Source organism: Macrotis lagotis, chromosome 4 (assembly GCF_037893015.1).
Source record: "Macrotis lagotis isolate mMagLag1 chromosome 4, bilby.v1.9.chrom.fasta, whole genome shotgun sequence".
Taxonomy (NCBI): Eukaryota; Metazoa; Chordata; class Mammalia; order Peramelemorphia; family Peramelidae; genus Macrotis; species Macrotis lagotis.
In genome coordinates, this window is record NC_133661.1 from 83,298,136 (window position 1) to 83,326,103 (window position 27,968).

Consider the following 27,968-nt stretch of genomic DNA (forward strand, 5'->3'; position numbering starts at 1 on the left):
AACTATAGGACCTGATGTTGAGCAGAGCTAAGAGAACATTTTCTACATTAATAACAACATTGTGAGTTGAGCAACTACGATGTATTCAATGCCTTTCAGTAGTTCAGAGATCAAGGACAATCCCTGGGAGAAAGAACTGTTATGGATAATATTATCCACATCCCAAATGGGAAAAAACAAAACAAAACAAAACCAACAGAATCTGAATGTATACTATGCTCACTTTTAAAAAAAATTCTCTTATATTTTTTCCTTCCTATCTCATGGTTTTCTTTCTTTCCAGGATTTCTAGCCCTAATTTCGCATACACAAAAATAACAAAATAATATGTATATATGTTAAACAGAAATGTACAACTGTTCGCTGCCAAGGGGAGAGGGGAAAGAAGAGAGGGTGTTTGAAAAATGTTTAACTTATAAATCTGCAAGTCTGCAAATGGATGAATGTTGAAAAATTACCGCAGCATGTAATTGGAAAATTGAAATGGGGTTAAGAAGAGAAGAAAATGGAGGTACCAATTTGTTGACCTGTTTAAAGGAGTTTAGTCTTAAAGAGCAGAAGAGATAATAGTCTGACCATCAAGTGACAGTTTTTTGAGGAAGAGGGTAATACAGGAATGTTTTTAGGAATTTAATTAGAATTTAGAAAGGAGTTAGTGCAAGAATAGGGATGACAGAGGAAACAATATACTAGAGAAGACAGCAGGAATGGGACAATAATAATAATACAAATTTTGAAAAACTGATAACCAGGGATATTTTAATGCAAATATAAAGGATCTGCTAAGTACCACTGCTTTAGGTTTTGGCAGATCACTAGATACATCATAATATTTGAAGCAAGAAACAAATTCAAAAACTGTCATTTAAAGCATGAAAATTATACCTCTTCAAATAAGGAAGAATTGTCTGGCACATTATCAATCAAGACCTTAGACTCAGTTGCAGGCTGATTAATAACAACATTGGCTATCTTCCGTCTCTTTTCTTCTGGTTCCCCATCCGTACTATCATTGCTAAAAATAAAATTCATAAAAAAAAAAATGAATGTAAGGGTAGATAAAAGAACCAATTATTTGACCCATCTTTTTTATAGTGCCTTGAACTTATGATAGAAGGGATCATCAAACGCTTAAATAATGCTAACAGCAAAATTTCATTTCACAAAAATTTTATAAGTGATCATATAATGAACAACTAAAAATGTCTTTTATTCCTAAGGGCTCTTATGAATTGAGATCAGGTTGTGAGTGTTTACTTTCCTAAAAAGATTATAATGACTAAAAAAGAGAGGATATTTTATTAGAGAGACAATATTTTTTAAATTTCTAATACCTTCTAATAACGAATCTTACAGCCTATGTTATGCATGACTCAACATTTTGGGCTGCAATACCCTAATGCACAAAAGACAAAGACTAGATTTTATTCATGAGTTTGAATATGGCAATCTCAATGCATATTTAACTGATGTGTTGATAAGAAAATAAAATGTAAAATACTCCATTAATTCAGAATAGTAATACTCTAAAACATGAAAAATCTGACTTGGAAATTATTTTAGGAAAATTTTATGTTATTGCACTTAGCTATGTATTACAAACCAAACTAAGTTAGTAATATAATGCAAAGGTCCTATTGGACTTTTAAAAATCTATATTAGTGAGTAAAAAATGAAAAGGAGTAAATTTTGTTTACAAAGTTATCAGGTTCTCACAAAGTGCTAGAAAATTATTTTGCTAACTTCCCATCTCCACTATCAAATTTGCAAGATTAATTTGTTCGGAATGATTTTTTCTTAAGGAAAAAATTCAACCTAATTCTTAAATTATTATGAATACTGAATTAGTATTATCCAAATTCATTCAATTATGGGATTTAGGATGATTTTACTATTTCTAAAACACTTTAAATTTTGATTAGAGGTTCAACAAAATCTCAGATCTTATAGCTATTTTTTTACTAAATTACTATTTGATTCAATTTAACAAACATTAGCCAAATCTCTATCACACATGCCCATATATCACACTTTCAGATTCAGATAATTGGTTGACATATCTCTAATATAAGAAGGAAATTTCCTGCCTACTTCCTAAATGCACTATAAAACACATTAATATAAAACTTCTATTTTATGGAAGCAAAACACCTTTAGATGAAATGTACTAAAAGTAAATTTGTACTTTCATGAAACAAAATTTCACAAAAAAATCTAATGGGTAAATTTTGTTTTTTTTTAATTGCTGGGAAAGACAATTAAAGTTTCTATTCCAAATAAGATTCCTATTGAATTTCCCATAAATTTTTTTTTAACAATGTTAAACAATACACAAATTACCATGATGTTAATTCAGATTAAGAAAGCAAACTGAGACTTGTCTTTGAAGAGGAAACAGTAAGAGCCAGAATTAAAATTAAGACAACATTCCCTTGCTAAAGCTGGGGTGATATTGACCTGTGAGGAGGGGGAAAATTCCTGGACTCTAGTGAGTAAACCTGGGAATCAGGGGCTGGCTGTCATTCCATCAATTTGGTGGGTCATTTAAACCTCTTTATGAATCAGTTTTTGTGTCAAGTGGGGACAATGATCCCTGCCCCAGCTGTGTCGCAGAATTATAAGGATCAGATGGGATAGTGCATGAAAATAATTCATATGGACTACCACTGGATTGGGTGGTTGTGCAGGTAATGTCATAACCTGACAATGAAATTGCTACATTGATGATTTTTAGCTAAATTACTGTGTGAAATTAAGGCTGATGACTACAGAAAATCCAGTCGCATACTATCCAGAAATCATTTCAAAAAGGAAAGCTGGGAAATTATAATACTTAATGACACTTTTTAATCTTAAAGTTAAAAAAAGGTTGAAGAGGTATTGCACCAAAAAAATGGAAACAAAATGAATCCCTCCTAAATGGGGAGGAGCATCAAACCAATGATAACAAAGATAAAGGAATTACTGTGTAATAATAAATTATGAATATGGAAAAACATGGAAAACTTGTATGAATTAATGCAGAATAAAATGAGAGACAGGAAAATAGTACACATAATAACTATAATATAGTAAATGAAAAGAACACAAAAAGGAAGTCAAACTTTGAGTAACTGAATGAGTCAGTTTGTACTAGGAGAACAAATAAAACATATCTCCCCCACTAGCTTGCTGGCAGGGGGTTGGGAGTGATGGAGTCAGTTAATTTTTTTGTTCAACTGTTTTTCTGCTATAACAGAAGGTTCAAAAAAATGGTGTGTGTGGTGGTAGAGCAGATTTACTATCTGGGAATGACTATGATATAAAAAGAGAGGAATAAATTAGCCTTTTCGTAAATGAAAAAATTTTCAATTGATAATGGTAATGTTTTAGTTTCTTTTTGGGGGTCAGGTAGTAGAGGAAGAGGGTGTTTGCTTATTTGTTTGATACTGAGTTTCCCTATCTTGTCCATTCTGGAACAGCAGTTGCCACTAACAAACTCACTCCTAAAACTGATCAGTATGATTGTTTTAATCTGTTCCATTTTCTAATGTTCGCTAGTTCTCCCCTTATTAAGTTGTTTGGTATCCAGTCCTCTATTTCCAGGGGCTCACAGTGTCAGACCCAATGTGGATAACTCATCAGTTTTAACCATCCTGAGATTCAGAATTCTAGGATTCAAGTGATTTCTCACCCCTAATGGCAGGATTTAAAGATGTGCAGCACCATCAAGTCTAGAAAATGATAGTAATGTTAATAATATATTTCTAATTCCCATTTGGGAAAATATACTACTGCAGAGGTTCCCAAAACAGATCTGGGAACCTTAGAAAAAATATAGTCAATGTTGCTTTCTCACTGTTTAAGGCAAAAAAGTTATAGAAACCCCATGTGAAACTGTTTGTCCAGATTATTGATCTTTGGGATGTAATTTTTTCCTTCTAATATGCACTTTAAAAAATAAAATATTTAGCTAACTTTATTCAAATGTAGGAAGACATTATTAAAATAAAGCTTTCTCCCATTAGAATCATGGATATCAAATGTTTAAGACTCCTAACTTAAATTTTATAAAGTGGTATTTATCATATTAACCAATGAATAATGGCACTAAATTAAAAATTTGTCTTACTTCTACAAACCATTGGTAGTAGAATTCAGGTGGAGAAACTTCCTTTTATTAATCGAACCCAATGATTTTTTCCCCCAGCTAAGGGTAAATTTTAAAAGGGTGAGCTAGAGCAAAGTGAACAAAACAGTGAGATGGCATCATGTAAACTAGATTCAAATCCTCTGTCCTTATACTTAGTGGTTATAGGATAACGAGCAAACAATCAACACTTATTAAGCACCTATTGTACACCAGACCAAAACTAAGTGCTTAGTAACACCAAGACAAAAAGCCTGCCTTCCTTTACCATCTCTGAGTCTCACTATCAACCTCATCACAAGGCTGGGAAGATCAAATGAGGATGTGAATAAAGCACCAAACTGGCCCCAAGTTTTTAACAAGCTCCTTTACAACTATAAATGAATAAATTGAGATTGTTACCTCTTTTCATTGCTTTCAACTGCATCCTTGGATCTCTGCTTTGCAAATAATTTTGCCATTCTTTTTGCTTTATTCTTTTGCCTGTTGCTCATTCCTGCTCGAAATTCTGAGTCAATCAACTCAGCAGCTTGAAGAGCCTGAAAGATTTAAAAATTGCTGAGTTTCAATATCTGGTGGTATTAAGAAAAATTGATATCTTCTCAGAATCAAGGTGAGACTCCTTTTGGAGTAGATGTGGCTTATTTTGTGAAGCAGAGCCATTTGGAGAATTACTGGGAGGAAAGATTTCAAAAAAAAAAGCACATCACCCAAAATTTGGACTATGAAAGTAACTGAATTTTGAAAAAATATCAATATGATAATCATGAAGTGAATGAGCTAAAAATTTTCTCTAACCCAATATCCCAATAATTAGGAGTATCACTAGAATCACAATATAATTATTTCAGCAGCAATTTTCTGGACATTAGCCTCCTGTAGCCAACTTAGCCCTCTTAACCCCAGCATTAATAAATCCAGTATTTTCAATAAATCATAAAAAAAGACTGCCTAACACACATCCTGTTATTATCTGGCTGTGTCATTTAGGCAAGTCCCTTGGCATTTCTGGGCTTCAGTTCCCTTACTTAAAAAATAAATTTAAAATAAAGGATCTATTTAGATCTGATTCTAAGGGCTATGATTTATGTACATAGACCCCTTCCCCCCTCCCAGTTTCTCACTGTCACAAAAGTTACAATGCATGTGCTTTGTAAAATATTACATTTCTCCTATCTTTCCTACCCAGCAGGCTTCTAAGCCTTATGCTCTTGCAACAAGCCACTTATATGTTAATATTTCAGAAAGGAAGTTCTCCTCAAAAAGAAAATGCTACCTCCACAAATAACTGTAGCCTTTAAAAGCAGTCTGGAGTCCCCCTTAGATTTAGCCAAGAAGGTTAATGTCAGGAGTATCCAATTGCCAAAGATGAGTTCCAAGCAATCAGACACAGAGACTTTCTATTCTGAAAAATGGCAGTGTAGCTTCTGCTTGGCCTTCCTGTCTCCCTCAATGCAATCTCTGCTGCCTATCAACCTTAATTAATTTCCCTCTTCTTTATCCAAACCACACTCGTTTAATAAAGAACTTCTTCATTTTTTTCCTCTTCTCCCCTGCTGTTCACATCCTCTTCTTTAATCTTATAATCTGTATCCTTGAATTATTTTCTGCTTTCTTGATACCTTCTTTTTTTGTTTATCTCCTTACTGTTCTTTTAATTTTCTGCTTTTTATTCTCTCTCTCTCTCTCTCTCTCTCTCTCTCTCTTTGCAAAGCAATGGTTAAGTGGCTTGCCCAAGGCCACACAGCTAGGTAATTATTAAATGTCCGAGGCCAGATTTGAACTCAGATACTCCTGACTCCAGGGCCAGTGCTCTATCCACCACTGCACCACCCAGCCGCCCCAATTTTCTGCTTTTTAAATTTCCTATTTTTCTTGCTTTTTTTAAAAACTTTTTTTACCCTGTCCATTTTCTCTCTGTATTCCTTTCCATTATTATTTCTTTCTAAGACACGATAATTTGGAAGAAGCCTTAGTCCAAATCTACTGAAATTGCTCTCCATTCAAATAAAGAGTAGGAAGGCAAAGGGGTGAAGATTGGGATTTGCAAGGATTCCAAAGTTTCTAATATTATCATAGACTCACAAAATGTTTGAAAAGACCTTGGAAATCAATTACTTCACCCCTTCTTACTTAATAAAGAATCAGGCCTCAAGAGGAGAAATGATGTACAAAAGTCATACAGTTAATAAGTGATAAAACTCAAGACTCAAATCCAGATCTTAGGATTCCAAATATATTGCTAGATTACACTGCCATTAGTTGGAAAAAAATTATCTTGGTTCCTCACATCAAGAAGTTTTGTCTTCTACTTACCAGGAAAATATATTAAAAGGACAGTAAAGGATGTAGAACCAATCCTCCTATCAACAATGGGTTCTAGTTAGCACTTTGGAGAAATCTAATTAATGAAGACAAATTATGATGGTAAGAATCATAGTTAGGAATTGGGTATAGTATTCTAACAAAAGTACAATGATTTTCAATGGCAGAATCACAAATGAAGCAAACCCACTGTAATATTCCTTGTAATCAAACAGCCCGAGGTTTTACCTACAGGTTGTTTGTTTACAAGGGAAGCTGAAGCCGGGGTATAGTCCAGATCTTCATCATTAAAGAGCTCTTCAGTATTCATTCCAATCGCTGCTCCCATATCAAGGCCAAGTTTCTTCTGTAATAGTTTGCGCTGGCGAGCTATTCTCTCCTTAGGGTCCACTTCCCCTTTAAATGGCAAAATAATTTGTTTTCAATTGCTTAAAAAGTAGTCTAATAAAAATATTGACATTTACACAAGTCATTTCAGTAAATTATAATGAAAATTTCTTTGAAAAATAAATTCTGTCACAGAATAACAATGAATTCACTATTATGGTTAATATTCTGCTTGATTCATTTACTACTGAAAGTAATTTCTTCCACCTAGTTATTTTTCACTGATGAAAATTTAACAGTATCAATAGTAAACTCATTGAAAAAGATGAAAACAAGACAATAACTAACAAAAAATAATAATTTATAAAGTCCTATGCATAATCACATTTAAACTATACTTTTGGTATTCTAAAATGAATCAAACAAGACCTGGAAACTATTTTTACAAAAACCAATTCAAAATCAATGAAATACAAGGCCAATTTCCTGTAAAGCAACTAAAGGAAGATGACTACACTTCACCGAAAACAGAAGGAAGAGGATAGACAAGTATGATAAATAGGATAAAAACAATAACCCCACAGAAAAACTTTTAGAAGAAGCAAAATCATTTGATCAAGCAACAGCAAAAGCTATTAGATACACCATTGGATAATTTTTTTTTAAATACAATCAAATGTGATTCACCTCTGAGTGGAAATGGTAAAGGTCCAAGAAAGGAATCAAAAGGACCTCTTTGTGGGTAATACTGGAATAAATTTAGCCAACAATTTGTCAACGAAGACAAATAGTTAAGTCATTCAAATTTGTGTGGAAACAGATGGATTTATGATATTGAATCAGGACCAGAGATCATAACCACCAAAAAAGAGCTCAGGCTTAGTGATCAATGTGGGTTATGTAAAGAAATAGTAAAAACAGCCACATATCACTTCTTTCTAGTGCAGGGATTCTTAACACTGAAAGGATCAGGTACATCAATTGGTATAAAAATATAATAATTTTACTTTGAAATAAAAAATTTCATCCTTCTATCTCAATTTTCTTTGCCTTAACGATAAAAAAAATGCACTACTAATTAACACAGGTTTGTCCCTTAAAAGAATCTTAAAATTCTGATCCTTGTAACTAGTGTTAGCTTTATAATACTATCTATAATAGTTTCTTTTTTATCATGGAACTTCTCTTGTGTCAGTCTGATTGAAATCTAATACCACCATGGTATTTGGTTACATTCATAACTTTAAAAGAAAGCTACATTTCACTAAAAGTTAGTAAAAAGCAAAGGTAACTAAGCTGAATTCTGGGAGGAAGGGTATGATTGAAGACCTATTATGTGCCAGTCACTATGCTAAAGCTTTTTAAAAAAACATGCAAATATACATTTTGGAGAAACCATTTAGGTGGAGCAGTGGATAGAGAGCCAGGCCTGAAAATCTGGGAAGACTTCTCTTCCTGAGTTTAAATTCAGTCTCTAACACCTAGCTATTAAACTCTGGGCAAAACACTTTAAGATTGATTGCCTCGGTTTCCTCATCTGTAAAATGACCAAGAGAAGGAAATGACAAATCACTCCAGTATCTTTGCCAAGAAAACTCCAAATGGAATCACAAAGATTAAGACACAACTGAAATGACTGAACAATTACTGTGCTAAAGAGCTTTTAAAAAAAAAATTTATCTTTACCTGAACCTTGTTTGATAGGTGCTATTTTACCCATTATAAGACTGAGGAAACAGACTTGTGGAGAGTCACACAACTAGTAAAGTTTCTGAGATCAAATTTGAATTCAAATCGTCTTGGCTTCAGGCCCAGTGCTCTAATGCCTACACCATAAGTTGCCTCCTAAAGTTGGAGTACCAGAAATTTCCACCATTCTCCCCAACTTCTCAAACTGCCCACTGATCTAAAGCATCAAGAAAACAGGGTAAAAACTCTATGAACTAAGAGCAGACTTGCTCACTCAGCATCCCTTCTCCCACTGGCTACCATGATAGGGCAAGGATGTACAAACATATATGGAACTTAACTCTGGCTCCTATCTTCCACCTCTCTGTTTCCACCCCTCCACCAGAGGAAAAACAAAAGCTAGAAATGTGTTCACGCTAGGGTGAGAAAAGTGGTATTGAGGTATAATCTCAAAAAAGACAGAACAACATGTTTGAATGCAAGGCACATCATTCAACATCACAATGATACAAGTTAAACTATGATGTTAGGTTTGATTAAAAGAGACAATATTCAGGACAGTCCTGTTGTATCCAATCAGACCATATTTGGAGTATTGTGTTCTACGCTGGAAATTAGGTATTAGTAAGAACTTTGACAATAAGAATATCCAGAGGGGAAAAAACTAAGATGGTAAAAGACAAAGAGGTCATGTTTTATGTGTATCCATGAAAATAAAGGTGCTGAATTTGAAGAAGATTCAAGCATGACAAGATAACTACCATAAAGTATTCAAAAGACTATTAAAAGAGACCAAAGAGCAGAACAAGGAGCAATGAGCGGAAACTGTAAAAAGCAAAATGAGATTTAATATAAGGAAAATTTCCTAATAATATCCAAAAATAGAGTAGAGCATGTCTTAAGGAACAGTAGATTCTTCTCCTCAGTGGAAGACTTCAAATAAAGGTTAGATAACCACTTGACACATAGAAGTTGAACTAGAAAGGCCTCCACACTCTCTGGGGTTGAAATTTGGCATCTGTATTACCTTTGAAGTCTCTTTCAGGATACTTCCTCATCTGTTTAAAAAAAAAAGCAGAAGGAATAGACTAACCCTAAGGTTCCCTATCCACTCTAATTCTACAGAACTCTATAATCAGAAAGGGCAAGCTTCTTTAATTATTACTCTTCCTTTCATTTTAACTGATCATTAAGTACTTTTTGGAAATTCAAAGGATATGACTTTATTTGTCCATTGGTACTTAGGCAAAAGGGTTTTATTCAAAAACAAACAAAAAGGCACAACTTTACTGATCTTGGTGAAATTTTTAGAATTTAGGAGATAGAAGAAGAGAAATCTATGTCCACTAATTCCCAAATGGTGAATCATATAACTTTGAAGTGTTACCAAGGCACATTAGCTATGTGGTGGGTAGGTACTTACTCTAACAGTAAAAGACACAGACACAGAATGTAGTAATTATGGCATCTGTTCACATTAGTACTGCTTAGTTCAGAAATAGAAAAAAGAGGAAAGAATGTATGAACTCCAGTTCACATTGCCTGCCTTCTGGCAGCAATAGTGTGGGGTTGTACCACTTTCACTGTCAACCTATAATTATCAAACACTGAATATCTAGTTGGTACTGGTGGTATTCTCTCTCCCAACTCTAAATGGATTGACCCAGCAGTATCACTATTGGGTCTATTTCCCAACGGCAAAAAGGGAAATGGAAAGGAAAAAGAAAGGGGGGACTTATATGTTTTAAAATATTTATTGCTGCTATCTTTGTGAGGTCAAAATACTGGTAACTGAGGGGGATATCTGTCAGTTAAGGAATGGCTAAAACAACTTGTGGTATATGCTTGTGATGTAATGCTACTATGCTATAAGAAATGATGAGCTAGTTGATTTTAAGAAAAAATGGAAAGATTTTTAAGAAATAACAAAGAATAAAATGAACAGTAAATGGTATACAGAGTAACAGCAATATTGTTCTAAGAACAACTGAATTAAGTTTTATTTTGAGTATTATACTCTAATCAACTGCAAAGACCTATAAAGGAGGATGCTATACATATCGAGAGAAAGAGCTGATAAATAGCTGTATAGTATGCTTTTACCAAAAAATACATATTAGGGTCTAATTGTAGCTTTCTCTAGGGCAGGATGGGGAGGAAGAAAAAAAAATAGTAAGTACACAGCAGAGAACAAAAGAAAACTTCAAAGAAAGCACAGAAAAGCAGTGCAGTTTTAAAAATTATGTATAATATTTGATAATTTTTCAAAAAACTGAAACGGAAATTCATGCTTATATATTGAATTCTTGTTTTATGCTGTACTGTGTACATAAACTTTCTTTTTTTGTCTTTTTAAATTAAGTTCAAAATGAATACTTTAAAAGAATTTTAAAAATTGAATATCTAATGGTAAAAAAAATTACTTTACCTACTACTTAACAGTCCTAAGAAATACTTAGAAAATAAGGTTATCCAATAGCTTCATTCAACTGGCTCTTCTCATTAGCAATATAAAATTTATGGTTGCAAATCATATTGTTATTATCTATCACAATCAAGGAAGTTTTTTAAAAAAGGGTTAATGCTTGACTTCAAAGGTGATAGAGCAGAATGGGACAGAAGGCAAATGTCAGGTACAGAAACAATGTAGGAACAGGAATTCTATCACTTTGAGGGAAATACATCTCAAAAATGCAAAGGAGAGCAGATATCTACTTAATTTACTTCCTAAATTGAGATTAGTGTCCATGGCGCCCAATCTAAAAAGGGAAAAGATCTCTTTGATCAAAACTAATATAAATAGACATTATACTTTAACTCTGATGAAGGCAAAGTATCAGATATAGGAAATAAAAAAGGAACAAGAATTTTACCACCAAATTAAAGAGGACACTGATATCTGTTGGCAAACCACGGGGTCCAAATCTGTTGGTTGTAAGCAAGGACTAGTTTTTATCTTTTTTAGATAAAGTTTTATTGTATTGAAAAACGTAGGGGTGGCTAGGTGCTGCAGTACATAGAGCTTGGGCCCTGAAGTCAGGAGGACCTGAGTTCAAATCCGACCTCGGACACTTAATAATTACCTAGTGGTGTGACCTTGGGCAAGTCCCCATCGCCTTACAAAAACAAAACAAAAAAAAAAAAACAACAACGTAAAAACCTTTCTATGGCTCAAAGGCTGGCAGCAGGCTTGATCATCAGGCCAATAACAAATCAATAATAGCATTTCTAAGTTTCAAATGAACTATACAGACAATGCTCACTGCCAGTATGTTGTCTTTGGATTAGTATTCAAGAAGACCAATTTCTAGTATTATTTCTGGTACTAACTAGAAGAGGGAACAAGGCCAACTTTCCACTTTATCAGCCCCCATTTCCTCATTTATAAAACTTAGGAACTGGATTAGCTTTTAGCCCTATGATTCTAAGACCAGGATATAAATTGTCAAATAGGAAAATGAATTTATATTAGAAGACAAGGGGAAAAAAATGTCAACAAAGATTCAGAAGCTAAAGACACATATCTCTGCTCTGACACTGACCCTCTCCCCTGGTGGCAATAATTGGACTTAATCAGAGTGGTTTCTGTAGAGAGGACAAACTTCTGAAAAATAAATAAAAAAGAGAATGCAGCATACATCATAATCACTTGGGGTTAACATGCTGCTCCAGTGATCTGCTTTTATTGACAACAATGCTATGGAATAAAATAAGTATCTGACAAGACCACACCATTGTATGAAGTCTTCTCAATTCCTCTTCTCTAAATACAAAATCAAAACATTCTTCTAGTCCCAATTCTGGTGCCTAAGAGAAGCGCTGAACAGATGTAACCTCAACTACAAATTCATAAACCAGCATTTAGGTTTATGAATTCATATCTTAAGAAGTAGAATATTAATTATTCTGGCATCCTCTGGTGTGGCAACTTAGCTTTCAGAGAAATAGAACTTTTAATAACTAATCCTTGAAACTGAGGTAGCATTCCTAAAGTACAACATGGTCTAACACACTGACAGTCTATCTCAATAAGACATTTCTACAACTTTCTAATTCTAGTTTCAAATTTATAGAACAGCAACAAAACATAATACATACTAGTTCTGGAGGTGGGGAAATGTTAGTTTTATTTTTAAATTCATCTAATAAAGCTGAAAGAGCCCTCAGTTGTTTTATTGCTCTAGAAATAACTTTCTAAATTTTCAGACATTCCAGGGTTCTAAATAAATACCATTCAGTGGTCTATATGATATCAAAGAATGAATTTCTGAGAAAGAGACAATTGCATTAACACTTAAATTTTACTATACTTGGCAAAGGAAAATCTGATTCTCTCATAGCTCATTCTTAACAAGCATTCTCATTAAAGCTTAAAGATAAATTACTTAAATTTGGTCAATTCTTGTCAAAATTTTTAGTACTTTGGTTAAAAAATGATATTTTTGAAAATAATTTCCAATTCCAATATCCATAATTTAATATTTTGGCATAATGCATTAAAGTGGCTCCTAAATTAAATTATATTTCAAGTTTTTCAAGTGATTTCTATGTAGGGAGGTGTTTTCAATAATTCCATTTAGTTGGATAGCTGAGGATAAATTTCTCAACTAAATATTGATAAAATTTGTAAAATTATTAAGTTAAACTTAACAAAAGTTAATTTAGACATATACTTAGCAACCAAACAAAACACTAATTTTCATTAAAAGGGCATTTTATTTACTTACAGGAATCCATTAAAAAACATCAAGGTTTTTTCCACTCAAGGCATCAATCTTGAATGGCCAAAACATTTATTTTATATCCAGATGGATTCTGTAAGTTTAAAGATAATGGGAAAATTACCTACCCATTTTTTTTTACTTTGGTCATCAACATAAATATAATAAATGATATTCAGGATACCTTTAATATGAAATTAACTAGCCTAAAGTTTCTAACAGTTCCACAAACATTACAGGTTAGTCTAAATGACTTCCCTAAAATACCTTTCATCTTTACAATCCTAAAATAAATCACAATACAATATTGCCTTTTAAAAGGTATTAAATCAGAAATATGTGGTAATATAGACTATGGAGTAACATGGTTGTAACCTTGGGCAGAGAACAAGACAAATATTTTTTCTTTAAAGTAAAAACCCAACGACAATAGACTTATTTGGTAACTGATACTAAATTTATGCCAGTGTAAATAACAAAGAATGCTGAAATACCAACAGTGGTCTCTAGAACTATGTAGTAGTGCACACAGTCAAGAGGAAAAAAAAATGCCAAAGCTGCTTTACACCACATATTTTTGGCTACTTTTAGACAAACTTCTGACAATATACATCACAAGAAACATTAAAACATTTATGATACAAGATAGTTACAAACATAGTAACAAATTAGCAAAAAGACACAACTTACACATTTTCCTACTAAACTGATACACACCTGATTTGTCATCTTGAACTTCAAATTCTGCACCAGCAGATCCAAGAAGCGATGCGCCATGTTGCAGCAATCTACAGATGTCAAATCTGTCAAAACTCAATCGATCTGTAGTAGATGAATCTTCCATAGAACTTTCTGAAGTAGGTTCTGAATGAGGTTTAAACATATTTTATTTGGCTATATGGAAAACCAAAATATGAGGAAGGGAAGATAAGAGCACCCTATTACATAAGGGAGGATTATTTTCAAAAGTAAAATTTGGACAGCTGTTTAGACTAAATTTTTAGTTATTTGTAGGTTAATTCTTTGTATTATGGATAACTTCATTATGCTTCCAAGCTAGTTCTCTATCTACAAAAGGTCTAAACCAGAAGAATGTTGAATCCTTCTAAATCAGAGCATGACATTAAGTAAAGAAATGTTTTAGGATAGAAACTTAATTTGAACAGAGATATTTATGACCTTTTGAAATTTCCTTAGCTAACAGATTACAAAGAACTGTTTTCCTTGGCTTTATACTTTAACATCACACAACTATTCTGAGATTATAGTTATACTTTGTTGATATTACAGAGAAACACTATACCTATATTATTAGTGAATAGTTATAGAAAGTGAACTGACTTCAGAAAATATGATATCACGGGTAGAGAAGAGATGGAGAGTGAAAGCAAATTAAATTTGAAGTCAAAATTATCTCAGAGATAAAATGAAGAAAATGAGCATAAACAACCTACCTAAATTCTCGAGGATATAGGAAATGACAAATAAACTGTATAATTGTTTGTGATATCTAAAACACATCATAATCACTCATCCTACCCCATCTTACAAGGTGAAGATATTAATGTAAAAGAAATCTTAAAACCAACAGGCGTTCCTGAAAACATTCAAATATCTGAGTGACCGGTCAGTCAAATCTCTAGGATGGGCATGGATCCATAAAAAGCTTCAGACTACAGACTTGCAGGAGCTTCTCACAGTTAATCTGCATTCTTTACTATGGACCTTCCATCTCAAAGTTTAGGGTGGTTTTTTTTTTTAGGTTTTTTGCAAGGCAAATGGGGTTAAGTGGCTTGCCCAAGGCCACACCACTAGGTAATTATTAAGTGTCTGAGACCGGATTTGAACCCAGGTACTCCTGACTCCAGGACTAGTGCTTTATCCACTGCACCACCTAGCTGCCCCTCAAAGAACTTTTTTTAAGCAATATGCTACCTAAAAATATATCATTTGTTTGCTATATATAAAAATTAGCTCAGGCATCACTAATATGTTCAGTTGAACTACAAATCTATTCATACCCAAATTTAAACATACTATTTTAGAGCAAACTACTTACTACTGGAATGAGTTAACAAGGAAAACTAAAAGTAACCAAATCTGCCAATGAACGAGCAAATATAACATGGTACTAGCAAAACTAACCAAAAAAAGTTGTCTAAGTTACAAAAATGTAAGTGGAAAAAAATACTAAAAGGAAGCTGAATTCTGAATAATGGGAAAACTAATGAAGGTCCTGGGGCAAAATAATGAAAAAAGCTTCCCTAATAACAAAGGTGAGGAGGCTCCTAGGACAGATTATTATATAACTTTTAGACAAGATTTCAATATTTGATATTTTGAATATTTTTAGTTGTAACAAGGGAGGTTCTGATCTAGGTCAAGATAAATGGAAATGACTATGATTTAAGGATAAAATAAAAATGAGCAGGGGGTGGCTAGGTAGCGCAGTGAATAGAGCACTGGCCATGGAGTCAGGAGGCCCTGAGTTCAAATCTGGCCTCAGACAATTAATAATTGCTTGGTGAGCTTGGCCAAGTCACTCAATCCCATTACCTGCAAATAAAAAAAAAGCTAAACAAAAAAAGTCAATTAGGAAAACAAGAAATAGTCTGTCAACTCTATGGAAAGGGAAGCAGTTTATGATCAAGGAAGAGATGGAGAAGATCATTAAAAGAAAAAATTAGAAAATTTTTATTACATTAAATTAAAAAGCTTTTGCAAAACCACTGTAAGATGAAAAGATGTAATAAATTGGGAAACAATTTTTACAACTAATATTTCTGACAGAGGACTCATTTCTAAAATATATAGAGAACTGAGTCAAATTTATAAAAAAAAAACAAGCCATTCCCCAATTGACCAAATGGTCAGAGGATATGCAGAGGCAATTTACAGATGAGAAAAATAAAGACTATCCATAGTCATATGAAAAATAATTACTGATTAGAAGAGTGCAAATTAAAGCAGCTCTGAGGTACCATCTCACAGCTATCAGATTGGCCAATATGACCAGAAAGAACAATGTTCAATGTTGGAAGGGATGTGGGAAATCTGGGACAATAATATATTGCTGGTGGAGCTGTGAACTCATCCAACCTTTCTGGAGAGCATCTGGAATTATGCCCAAAGGGCAATAAAAATGTGCATACCCTTTGATCCAGCCAATACCACTACTGGGTCTATACCCTGAACAAAGTATGAAAAAGGGTAAAAACATCACTCATACAAAAATATTCATAGTAGCCCTGTTTGTGGTAGCAAAGAATTGGAAATTGAGTGAATGTCCATCAATTGGGGAATGGCTGAACAAATTATGGTATATGTATATTACAGAACACTATTGTTCTATTAGCAACCAAGAGGGATGGGATTTCAGAGAAGCCTGGAAAGACTTGCATGAACTGATGATGGGCAAGAGGAGCAGAACCAAAAGAACAATGTACACCCTAACAGCACTATGGGGGTGATGATCAACCTTAATGGACTTGTTCATTTCATCTATGCAAAAAAAAAAGTGTCTTATGTACTACATAGTTTTGTTATCTCTAATATTTTATTTTCTCCTCAAGAATATTTCTCTTTCAACACATTCAATTTCGAAGAATGTATGGCATGGAAACAATGTAAAGATTATCAGACTGCCTTCTGTGGGGGGGGAGTGTAAAATTCAAAATCTTACAAAAAATGAGAAGTAGAAACTATTATTGTATATAACTGGGGAAAAAATTAAATCTTTTTAAAAAGCCAATTAGGAAAACAAGGAATAGTCTATCTGTCAAATCTATGGAAAGGGAAATAGTTTATGACCAAAGAACAGACAGAGAACATTATAAAATGCAAAATGGATAATCCTGAATCCATTAAATTGAAAAATTTTTGCACAAATAAAACCAATGCAACCAAGATTAAAAGGAAGGCAGTAAGTTGTTGGAAACAATTTTTACAACTAGTGTTTCTGACTTATTTCTAAACTATATAGTGAACTGAGTGAAATTCATAATAATGTAAGTTTTTCCCCAATTGGCAAAAGCTCAAAGGCAGTTCTCAGATGAAGAAATTAGAGCTATCTTGTCATGTGAAAAAACTCTTTATGTCACCATTGATTAGAGAAATACAAATGAAAACAATTCTGAGGTTCTACCTCACATCTATCAGATAGTCCATATGAAAAAAAAGGAAAATGATCAAAGCTGGAGGGGATATGAGAAAACTGAGACACTTAAATGCAATGTTGGTGGAACTCTGAATTGATCTAACCTTTTTGGAGAGCAATCTGAAATAAATTTGGAACAAAATTGTGCATGCTTTTTGATCGAACAATCACACTACTATGTAATTCAAAGAGATTACAAAAAAGGGTAAAAAACTCACATGTACAAAACTATCTAAAGGAGCACTTTTCATAGTGGCAAAGAACTGGAAATTGAGGGGCTGCCCATCAATTAGGAAATGGTTGAACAAACTGTGGTATATGAATGTGATGGAATACTATTATTGGATAAGAAATCATGTAGAACAGGACTACAAAAGAGCCTGGAGAGACTGGCAAGAATTGATGCTGAGTGAAGTGTACAGAACCAGAAGAACACTATGCACACTAATAGCAATACTGGGTTTCAGCAGCACAATATTCAAGGACAACAAATACTAAAAGACTTGTGATGGAAAATACCATACATATTCAGAAAAGGAACTGTGAAGTTTAAATGCAGACCAAAGCATACTATTTTCAATAAACTTGTGTTCTGTGTTGTTTATTTTTCTCTGTAATGATTTTTCCCGTTTTGATTTGACTCTTCTCTCACAATATGATTAATATGCTATATTTAGTATGGTTATACATGTATAGTCTATATTAGATTGCTTTCTGTCTGGGGGGGGGGGGTAAGGTAGGGAGTAAAACTCAAAACTCAAAACCTTGCCAAAAAAAAGATTGCTGAAAACTACCATTGCATTTAGTTGGAAAAATAAATTTTAAAAAATGAGTTTTCTAATAAAAGTGATTTTTAAAAATATGTCCCAAATACTGAAGCTTTTCTTGGGGAAGAATGTGATTAAAGGGTCAGATACTGGAATCAGATGACCTGTGTTCAAATCTTAGGCTCTAAAGTCATGGTCTTTCTTTCCTCTGGGTCTCAGTTCCTTTCCTCTATAAAATGAAGGGGCTGACTAGGGAGGTCTTTAGGTTTCATTCACTTCTAAATCTATAATCATATGAAATTTATAATTAAGTACTCATAAAAGGAAAAGTCAAACTTCACTTATTCCACTTAAAAGCACCTTGCTTCAATCTTGGCACCGGGTTCCACTCAGGTACATTTTTCACTATGGCTTCAACAGCTTGTCCAGCTGCAATTCGGGTATCCCAATTTGTACTTCTTAAATATAACAGTACCTTTAAAAAAAAAAACACAAAATAAAGTAGTTATATAGCAAATATAACATTTTTAAATAGTCAGAACATGGAAGAACATGAGCTTGTTAGAGCTCTATCCTGTTTAGTGCTACACCCTGAAGAAAGCATGAAAAAACATTAAGATGTCCAGTTCCTCTTTCTTCAGCAGTTCTTTAAAGAAAGAAATAAAGTTGCTTATTCCTCAGCAATACTTATAAGAAAACTATTAAATATGGTTGAATAAGAAAATGGAAATTGGAGGGGATGCCCATCAACTAGGGAATGGTTGAACAAATTGTGGTATATGAATTTGATGGAACACTATTATAGTATTATAGTATATAGTAGCCAAGCCAATTTCATTCCTCATGCCAGCAGCCAACTGGCCTTTTCCACTATGCTCTGCTTAAACAAAGGAAAAGTTTCTATTGGCAGTAATGGCTATTTCAAGGTAAAATGAAAGAATTTGAAGAGAAATAGTCTTTTGGGTGGGGTGAGACAAAGGAAAATCATGATTTTCTTTATAAAATGGTTAAGAGGAAGAATAAGAGAGTGGGGAAAAGGTACTCTATTGGCCTGAGAGTAAACAATGGTCTCAAGTTCAAAATGCAATATGAAATCAGATAACACAAAGAAGTTTAACTTGATCCCGTTTCAAAATTTATCTTTTTTTGATGATTGTTTCTCCCCACAATAAAGAGATTGTGGAGATGTGCAATAAAAAAGCCTTTGCACTTTTTAAGATATTACACTACCATCTACAAATTATATAGTGTATATGGTATTAGCTGTCATCCCTAATTCCATCCTTTTAACACTCATCTCTGCAGACTTATTTTTCTTGCTTCAAGCCTATTCCTGATTGGTCCATATGCTATTTTCTATAAGTGAAATTCCATTTCCAATCTCCTCACTTTTCTTTGTCCAGGTCACTCTCCATATCTGAACTACTTTCCCTTCCCAACCTCTGCCTCCTGTGGGACATCTTGGTTGCAGATCTTTTCTGGTACTGATCTAGCTCTCTCCACCTCTAGGTTTTACTTTTCCTTTGAGTAGCATGCCAGCCCCCTAGAAGCAGGGATTATTTCAGTTTTCTAATTGCATCCCAGCACTTAACACAGTTCTTGGTCTTGGCACATATTTAATACTTGGAGGCCTAAGATGTCTCCCTAAATACTGTATGGTGCTGATAACAGGAGAGCAAAAAAAACACCATTCACTTCAACTTCCTGTCTTCTTTTGTTCACTTCTTCATCTTGGTGAAGAAGGAAGCTAAATAAATCCATTGGAGAAACTCAAGCTGAACTCAAGATGAGGTCAAGAATGAGGTGACTGCACAATGGGGTAGGGAGGATCAATGAGGTTTATATAGCCTTCTAACCACAGTTCTGTTATCTAATTTCAAGTGAACAAGGGCTGGAACCAAAAAAAAAAAAAAAGTGCAGGAGGTTTGGATTTGTCATCCTTATATTTTTACTAATACTACATTTACTATTCCCTGCTGAGAGTTGCATGTTTCAGTGTTAATATTACTTGATTAAAATAACAGCATTACCAACAATATCAATATTTAATTGGCCCGGGGAAATTAGTTCCAAAGAAACAATGTCAATCTGGCTAGATTTCTCAAATTTGTGGTGGGATTTAGTTATAATTAATTTACTATGCTATTGTAAAAAATGTTGGTGGGACAACCTTACATAAGACGAGCCTATAAATTTCTATTAAGACAAAAGAAGGGAGGGAAAGGAAGAATTCAGAGGATAAGAAGGAAATAGGTAAACCAACAGTTGCCAAGATAGTATCTACTCCAAATGATCCCTGAATTAACTTCCTTCTAGGGATAATTTCCATTTTTAAAAGTTTAAATAGTTAATCTAAATGGGTATTTTTTTCCCCTGGAATATATGAGGGACAGACATTTCTGAGTCCCTCTTTCCTGTATTCCTTGCCTAATCTCCCTTATTTCTAAAGCAAAGAGTAGGATCAGCACTGTAGTCCTATCCTCTACCCCTTCTAAACCTCTGCCCATTCAATTAAAAAACAGGTTTATCACTTGGAATGAAAACACAGGTTATCAAATATTATAAAAAATAAAGCAAAAATGAAGGTCCTCATGTATTTCAAAAGTTTACTGATCACGAAAGTCAATTTTTCAATCACTGCCCAAGAGAGTATTCAATCACTTAAGAGGCAGAGACTATGATATAATTACCATCTATTACAAACTAGTTAGACCACTGAAAACCAGAATAACCACTCAGTTCATTAACAAATTGGGTCAGATTCCAATTGATGCCACAATTGAAGGGTTCAGCATCTAAATGCCAATCTCTCTAAATAATTAAATCCCACAACATATCTCTACCAAAAGAACAGTATATAAAGTGGAACACAGCTTAAGATGTAATGAGAGAAAAGATAGCTATAAAAATATTCAGAGAAACATATTAAAATATTTAGTGTATGTTAGAATTAACTAAAACCTAACTTTATATTCATTTCACTTTCCTACACATAAGCAATATCTAGAATCATGTTAAGAAAAAAAAATCTTACTTTAGATAAAAGATTATTTAGTTCATGAGGATGGAGTTTCACCACTTCCCCAAGTTGCTGAGCAGCTGCTTTTCTTGTTACCGGGGTGGTGCCAGTATCCAGTAAGATAAAAAGACGATCAAGCCTAAAATCATTAAAAATAATAATCAGTATTATTTTCTTAACAACACAGTAATCCAAAATCTTGAAAGAATTCCTTCAATTACTGAGAGTAATATTTTATAGCAGAATACATCTTAATATTACATAAATGATTTACAGTGCTTATTTGTTGACTACTGATTAACAAATGCATATTAAAATTCAGGTACTGAGCTAAATGCTGAAAAAACAACAAAAGTAAAGTAGTCCCTCTGCTCAAGGAATTTACATTCTATCACAGGAGATAACATGTACATGCAATATAGATGTATATGCAAAAATATGTAAAAACATAAAACTAATGGGGGAAAAGGAAAGAGATAGACAGGGATCAAGAAAGGTTTCACATTGGCAGATGGGCTTAAGTTTGAAGGAAACCAGGGCTTTGAGGAAGAAACACATTCTAGACCATCATTAATCCAAGACTAAGACTAAAGATGGAGTGTGGTTGGACCATAATGTACACAAAGAGGAATAATATGTAATAAGACAGAAAAAAGTAGAAAACAGTCAGATTGTTGAGGGTTTTAAATGGTAAACAGGTGTTTTTATTTCACAATAGAGCACAGGTTCTTAATCTGGGGGTCTCTGAATTCATGTGTGATTTTAAAAAATGTTAACTATATTTTAACTGGTTTCCTTTGTTTTATGTTTCATTTTATACATTTAAAAGACACTTCTCAAGAAAAAAAAAGGCCCATCAATCACTAAACTGAAAAGGTATATAGGCTTTATCAAACTGCCCAAGGGATCCATGACCTCCTCCCCCCGCAACAAAAACAACCCGAATACCACAATTTCTTGATGAGGGTGAAATGCGATATGGTTAGATCTGTACTTTTGGAAAATCATCTCTGAAGGAGGGAGACCAATTAACCCAGGCTATAAGTAACAAAGGTATATATGAGGATGACTGCTCTGTGATTAAAGAAAAGGGGACATATATAGGAATGTTTTGATAACAGAAATGATAAGAGCTGATGATTCAGATATGAAGGATGAGTGAGAGGATGTGCACCTAGAGTGACTAGAAGGATGATATTCACCTCACCAGAAAAGTAAAGTCAGAAAGACAGCTAGTTCTGGAGAAAAAAAATCATTAATTATGTTTTGGACATATTGAATTTTAGACACCTATAGATTTACTATGAAGCATTCAATAGACTGATGTACATAGAACTAGAGGGAATTATTGCTGGATATGTAGATCTTGGAATTATTAGTTTAAAAATGATTAAGACTCAGGGAACTAGTGAGGTCATTAAGCAAGTATAGAGAAAGAAGAGAGCCTTGGGATACATCCACAGTTAGGAAGTAATTTAGGGTAATGATTCATTTACAAAAATTGAGAAGGAATTGTCACATCTGAGGGAGGAAAATGGTCAGAGAAGTATTTTTTTAAAAAATCTCCAGAGAAGGTATGGTATCTAAGAGGAAAAGATAGCCAAACAAACAAACAAACAAACCATAGAGAGATTAAAAAAGGTAAGAACTGAAAAAGGTTAATGGGTTTAGCAATTAAGAATTTGGTGAGAGCTGTTTTAGTTGTGTTGTAAGTGGGGTCTTAAGTCAGAATGCAAAATGTGTAATGAATGTAAAGTGGGGAATTAAGGGGCAATGTAAGAAGATAGCTCCCCCCCCCAGTTTTGCAGTGAAAGGGATGAAACAGAATGAAGGCTTGAGGGGCTGACAGTGTCAAGTGAAGGGTTTTTTTTTTAAAGGATAGGGGACATCTGGGCAGGTTTGTAGGCAACAACAAAGGAGAGAATAGATAGATAAAAAGAATGGCTGGGGGGTGGAGATAATTGAAGGGAATTAGACTTGGTCAGATTTCTTACATCTAAAAAAAATCTTCATTTATACCTTGATGATTTTTAGCATATGTAATTGTTTTACTTGTTAAAAGGTCATTCTGCATCAATTGATAAAATAGTGGTTTTGAATATTTTGTGTGTGTTTTGATATTTTGGTGTGGTTTTGAATAATTTGGCTTTTAACTGAATCAGTTATGTTGAATTTTTTTCTTAATGTTGAACCATCCCTGTCAACTTAAACATAAATTTTATTTGATAGTAGTGAATGGTTTTCAAAATAAATGATTGTAATCTTTTTGGTTAGGATTTTATTTTAAAGTTGTCAACTTATATTTATTGAGGTATTCTATATTGTCCTCTCATTTAGATGTTATATATTTGTTTTCATAAAAGGAATTTGGTAGTTTAAATCCATCAGACCAGGAGCATTTTTTTCATTTCATAGTTCTTTTACAGTTACTTTAATTTTCTTTTATGAAATGAACATATGAGCTCTATTTGGTGTTCTGTTCATCTGAGGATTTTTCATTTTTTTGTAGATAATCTTTGATTTTTTTGAATTCTCAATTTTGTTGGTTTATGTGTATTTATAAGTTCTGATAATTCTTTTTATTTCTCCTGTTACTGTGATTGCACCTTGTTCATCTTTTATTTTTTTAAATATAGTCTCCTCCCTGTTTTTAATTTTAATTTTTATTAAATTTTACAATTTTCTCCCTAATCTAGCTTCCCTCCCCCTACCCCCCACAGAAGGTAGTCTGATAGTTTTTAGATTGTTTCCATGCTATACATTGATCAAAATTGAATGTATTGAAAAAATTATATATCCCAAAAGAAAAAATAAAATATGAGAGCAAACTTACATAATAAGAGAACTTTTTTTTTAAAGTTAAAGGTAATAGTTTTTGGTAACTCCACAATTCTTTCTTTGGATACAGATGGCATTTTCCATCGCAGATACCCTAAAATTGTCCCTGATTGTTATCCTTCTTTTCAATAACATTGGCTTTAAAGGTTTACCAATTTTTTTCAATCTTGTCAAAAAAACCCCCAACCAGATTTTAGTTTTTAATCAATACATTTGTATTTTTGGTTTCTAAGTTATCTATTTCCCCCCCTCATTTTCAAAATTTCCTTTTTTATTCTTTTTATTAGTTTTGTACTTTAAAAATGCATATTCAATATATTAATTTTTTCTACTAATGTTTTGTTTGAATTAACTGACCTCAAAGATCCATTCTAACTCTAAATGTTAACTGTTAAAAGTATAATTCTATAACTATGATATATATATATATGTATGTTTTTTTTACTGCTCCTGAAGGCCACTTTGCCTCTCTTAGATCCAAAAAGACATTGAGAAAAATGTAAAAATACAGCTTCAAGGAGAAATAAAGCTAAAAAAAATACAGGAGATTGACAGGCTGAGAGAGATGACTCGAAGAGTTTTTGTTACATTCTATTGTCCTCTGATTTTATAACATCTCTTCCTCTCCCTTCCACAATAGGTCATATATGCCCTCTTCTCTCCTCTGGAACCATCGAAGTGCAAGATCACACTCTCAAGTCTGGACTACTGTAACAGCTTGTTGGTTGGTCTACCTGCCCTAATTCTCTCTCCATTCCAGACTACCCTCCACTTAACTGTCAACGTGATCTTCAAGTCTTTTTTTTTTAAGTTTTGCCAGGCAATGGGGTTAAGTGGCTTGCCCAAGGCCACACAGCTAGGTAATTATGAAGTGTCTGAGGCCAGATTTGAACTCAGGTACTCCTGACTCCAAGGTCAGTGCTCTATCCACTGCACCACCTAGCTGCCCCATGATCTTCAAGTCTTAATAAACTCCAGTGGCTCTTTGTCACCTCTAGGATCAAACAAAATCCTCTATTTGTTTTTTCAAGAACCATTCATACCCTGACTTCTTCCTACCTTTCTAGTCTTCTTCTGCCTTACTCCCTCATTCCCAACCCCTTCACATTCTGCAAGCCGGTGACACTGGCCACACAAGACATTCTATATCTCCTGGCTCAGTGCATTTTCACTGGTTATCCCACATGCTTGGAAACCTCTTGCACCTCCATCTCTGCTTTCTAACCTTTCTGTCTGCTTTCCATAAACTCCAATGGCTGCTCATCATCTCCAAGATCAAAGTCTCTGGCTTTCAAGTCCTTCTCAACCTACTCTTGAATGAATTTAAGAGATTTGTTTTGGACACATAGAATTTAAGATGAATAAAAGGCAAATGAAGGGTGAGAGACTGAATTAATGCATTTGGAAGTTATCTGCATAGAGATATGCAGAACCTGCTGAAGCTGATGGATTCACACAATGTACAGAGGAACAACACAAGAGTGGTTCAGGACTGAAGCCTGGACTTTAAACTCTTTAACCTCTGATGATCACAAGGTAAAGACCTAAGAAAGAAACTGGTTTGAAGGCTGATGTCTGTACCAATAAATAGTCTTAAAATAGATTTCTAATAATAACATAAAAGTAAATATACTCAACTATATACAATGTACTTAAAACAAATTATCAATAGGATTTCCCCCACTGTATAATACACACACACACACACACACACACATACATATATATATGTTTCCTCATCTTTCAGGCTTCCCTATCTGATGATGATGATGATGATGATAACATCTATATAGCACCTATTTGACAGGCTTTGTGTTAATTACTTTTATAAGATCCTCATAAAGAACCCCGGGAGGTAGGTGCTATTATTATCCTTAATCTGAAGTTGAGGAGAGAGAGAGAGGCAAACAACTTAAGTGACTTGGTCAAGTCTTGATGTAGCTAATACTATCTTGAGGCTGAATCTGAAGGGACTTAAGACCAGAACTCTATAAACACACTTCACTACCAAGCTGCCTACTCTCCTTTTCTTCCTCCCCCATGCATATTTTCTTTCTTACTGGTTCCTTTCATCTGCCTAGAAGCATGCTCAGATCTCAAGATTTAAAGTTAACAAACAGAAATCCATCTCTAATTCACTAAATTAAAAGCATGTATTTAGCAAAAGAACTGCCAACCATTAGGAGCCAGATGAAAAACTGCTATAAATCACTAATCAGATAAATTCAAGACAAAACTCTAAGGTTTACCTCATACACAATAAGTAAATTTGTAAAATTGAAAAAAATTAGAAACTGTTAAAACTTCAGGGGGTGTAAGAAAGTAATGCATACTAATACACATGCTGTTCATTAGTTCGCCCATTCTAGAGAGCAATATGAAACTATGTTTAAAAAGTGACCAAACCATCCACAACCTATGAACCAGTGATTACCCTTGCCATGCAAAAACCTACAAAGAAGTTAATGTTAAAAAGATACACCAAAATATTCACAACACTACTTTTGTAGTAACAATGTACTAGATACAATGTATCTTCTCATAAATTGAGGATTAGAAAAACAAAGTGGTATAAGCATGTATTGGGATGCTACTAAGAAACAATGAATATGAGGAACATAGAAAGCACAAAAAATCAATAGGAAATAATACTTTATGAAGTAAATAGAATAAAGGAAAACACTATACATAATGACAAAACATAAAAGAACCCTCCCCAAACCCTAGAGTTACTACTCCAGATACCTCAATTTTTATTCCTTCTTTTTCATTTAGTCACACCACTTTTCATAATATAAGCCAAACATAAATGAGACCTATCATCTGTGATATCGATCTGCAACATTTGAGCATGCTTATTGCATCCTCCTTGAAATCTTTTTCTCTTTATTAGAAAAGTCATACTCTCCTGATTTTCCTCATAATGCTCACTGTTCCTAATATCACATAATTTAGAACAAATGGAACTTTAGGGATTATCTAGCCCAGGAGTGTCAAATTCAAATAGGCCACTATACCATACATAAGGATCCCCAGGGGACACATGTATACCTAGAAAACCATTAATATCTATTTTTGTGAGAAATTATATTTAATTTGTTAAATATTTTCCAATTACATTTTAATCTGGTTTCATCACTAGTATGTTTGACATCTCTGATCTAGGTCAACCCATTTATTTTTACCAATGAAGCCCAGAGAGGTTGCATTTTGCCCAAAGTTATTCAGCTATTGTTACATTTTTAAGGTCCTTTTCTACTTTTAACAATATATGATCCTTTTCTCCTCAAGTCAGTCAACTGGCATTTATTAAGTACCAACTATATGCTAAGCACTAAGAAAACAAAGAAAAACAAATATAATTCTTTGCATTAAGGAGCATATAAAAGGAGACAATATGTAAATAACTTGTTATATACAAGATCTATACAGGGTAGATTAAAAGTAATCTCCTAGGCAAGGCATTAAAACTGAGGGATGAAAAAGGTTTCTTGTAGGATGTGAGACTTGAAGGAAACTAGGAAGCAGAAATGAGGTTGGAGAGAATTCCAGGCATGGGGAACAGCCAGTGTGTCTTGTATGAAGAACAGAAAGGAGGTCAAAGTCTCTGAATCAAAGAGTAAAACAGAGAAGAATAAAGTTAAGAAGGAAAGGCAGAAAGGGGTTATAAAAAAGCTTTAAAAGTCAAATAGAGAATTTTATATTTGATTCTGGAGGTAATAGGGAGTCAATGGAGTTGACTGAATGAAAGTGGACCTCCATTTTGAGAATATCAATTTGATAGCTGAATAGAAGCTGGATTAGTATGGGGGAAGACTTGACAAAAGGAGAACAATCAGAAAGCTATTGTATTTGGAACTGTGCCCAAAGAGCAATAAAACTGAATACCATTTTATCCAGTAATACCACTAGTTGTATCACAAAGACACCATGAAAAAGGGGGGGAAGACCCACAAGTATAAATTCTTAGCTCTTTTTGTAGTGGCAAAGAACTGGA

General features: G+C 33.6%; 1 protein-coding gene across 6 annotated transcripts in view; it reads right to left on the reverse strand.

Moving 5' to 3' along the window:
* BTAF1 (B-TFIID TATA-box binding protein associated factor 1) overlaps nt 1-27,968 on the reverse strand; it is a 115,760-nt gene that overhangs the window by 73,820 nt on the left and 13,972 nt on the right. For 2 of the 6 annotated variants that reach the window (XM_074233382.1, XM_074233381.1), the window contains exons 2-7: nt 21,149-21,272; nt 18,475-18,589; nt 13,909-14,055; nt 6,645-6,850; nt 4,532-4,668; nt 886-1,015 (exon numbers count right to left, since the gene is read on the reverse strand). In XM_074233382.1, coding sequence (XP_074089483.1) covers nt 886-1,015; nt 4,532-4,668; nt 6,645-6,850; nt 13,909-14,055; nt 18,475-18,589; nt 21,149-21,272 — 859 coding nt within the window. Of the gene's footprint in view, nt 1-885; nt 1,016-4,531; nt 6,624-6,644; nt 6,851-13,197; nt 13,286-13,908; nt 14,056-18,474; nt 18,590-21,148; nt 21,273-27,968 lie in introns of those variants that run through there. The other 4 variants (XM_074233384.1, XM_074233383.1, XM_074233385.1 and 1 more) reach the window with 3 other exon arrangements.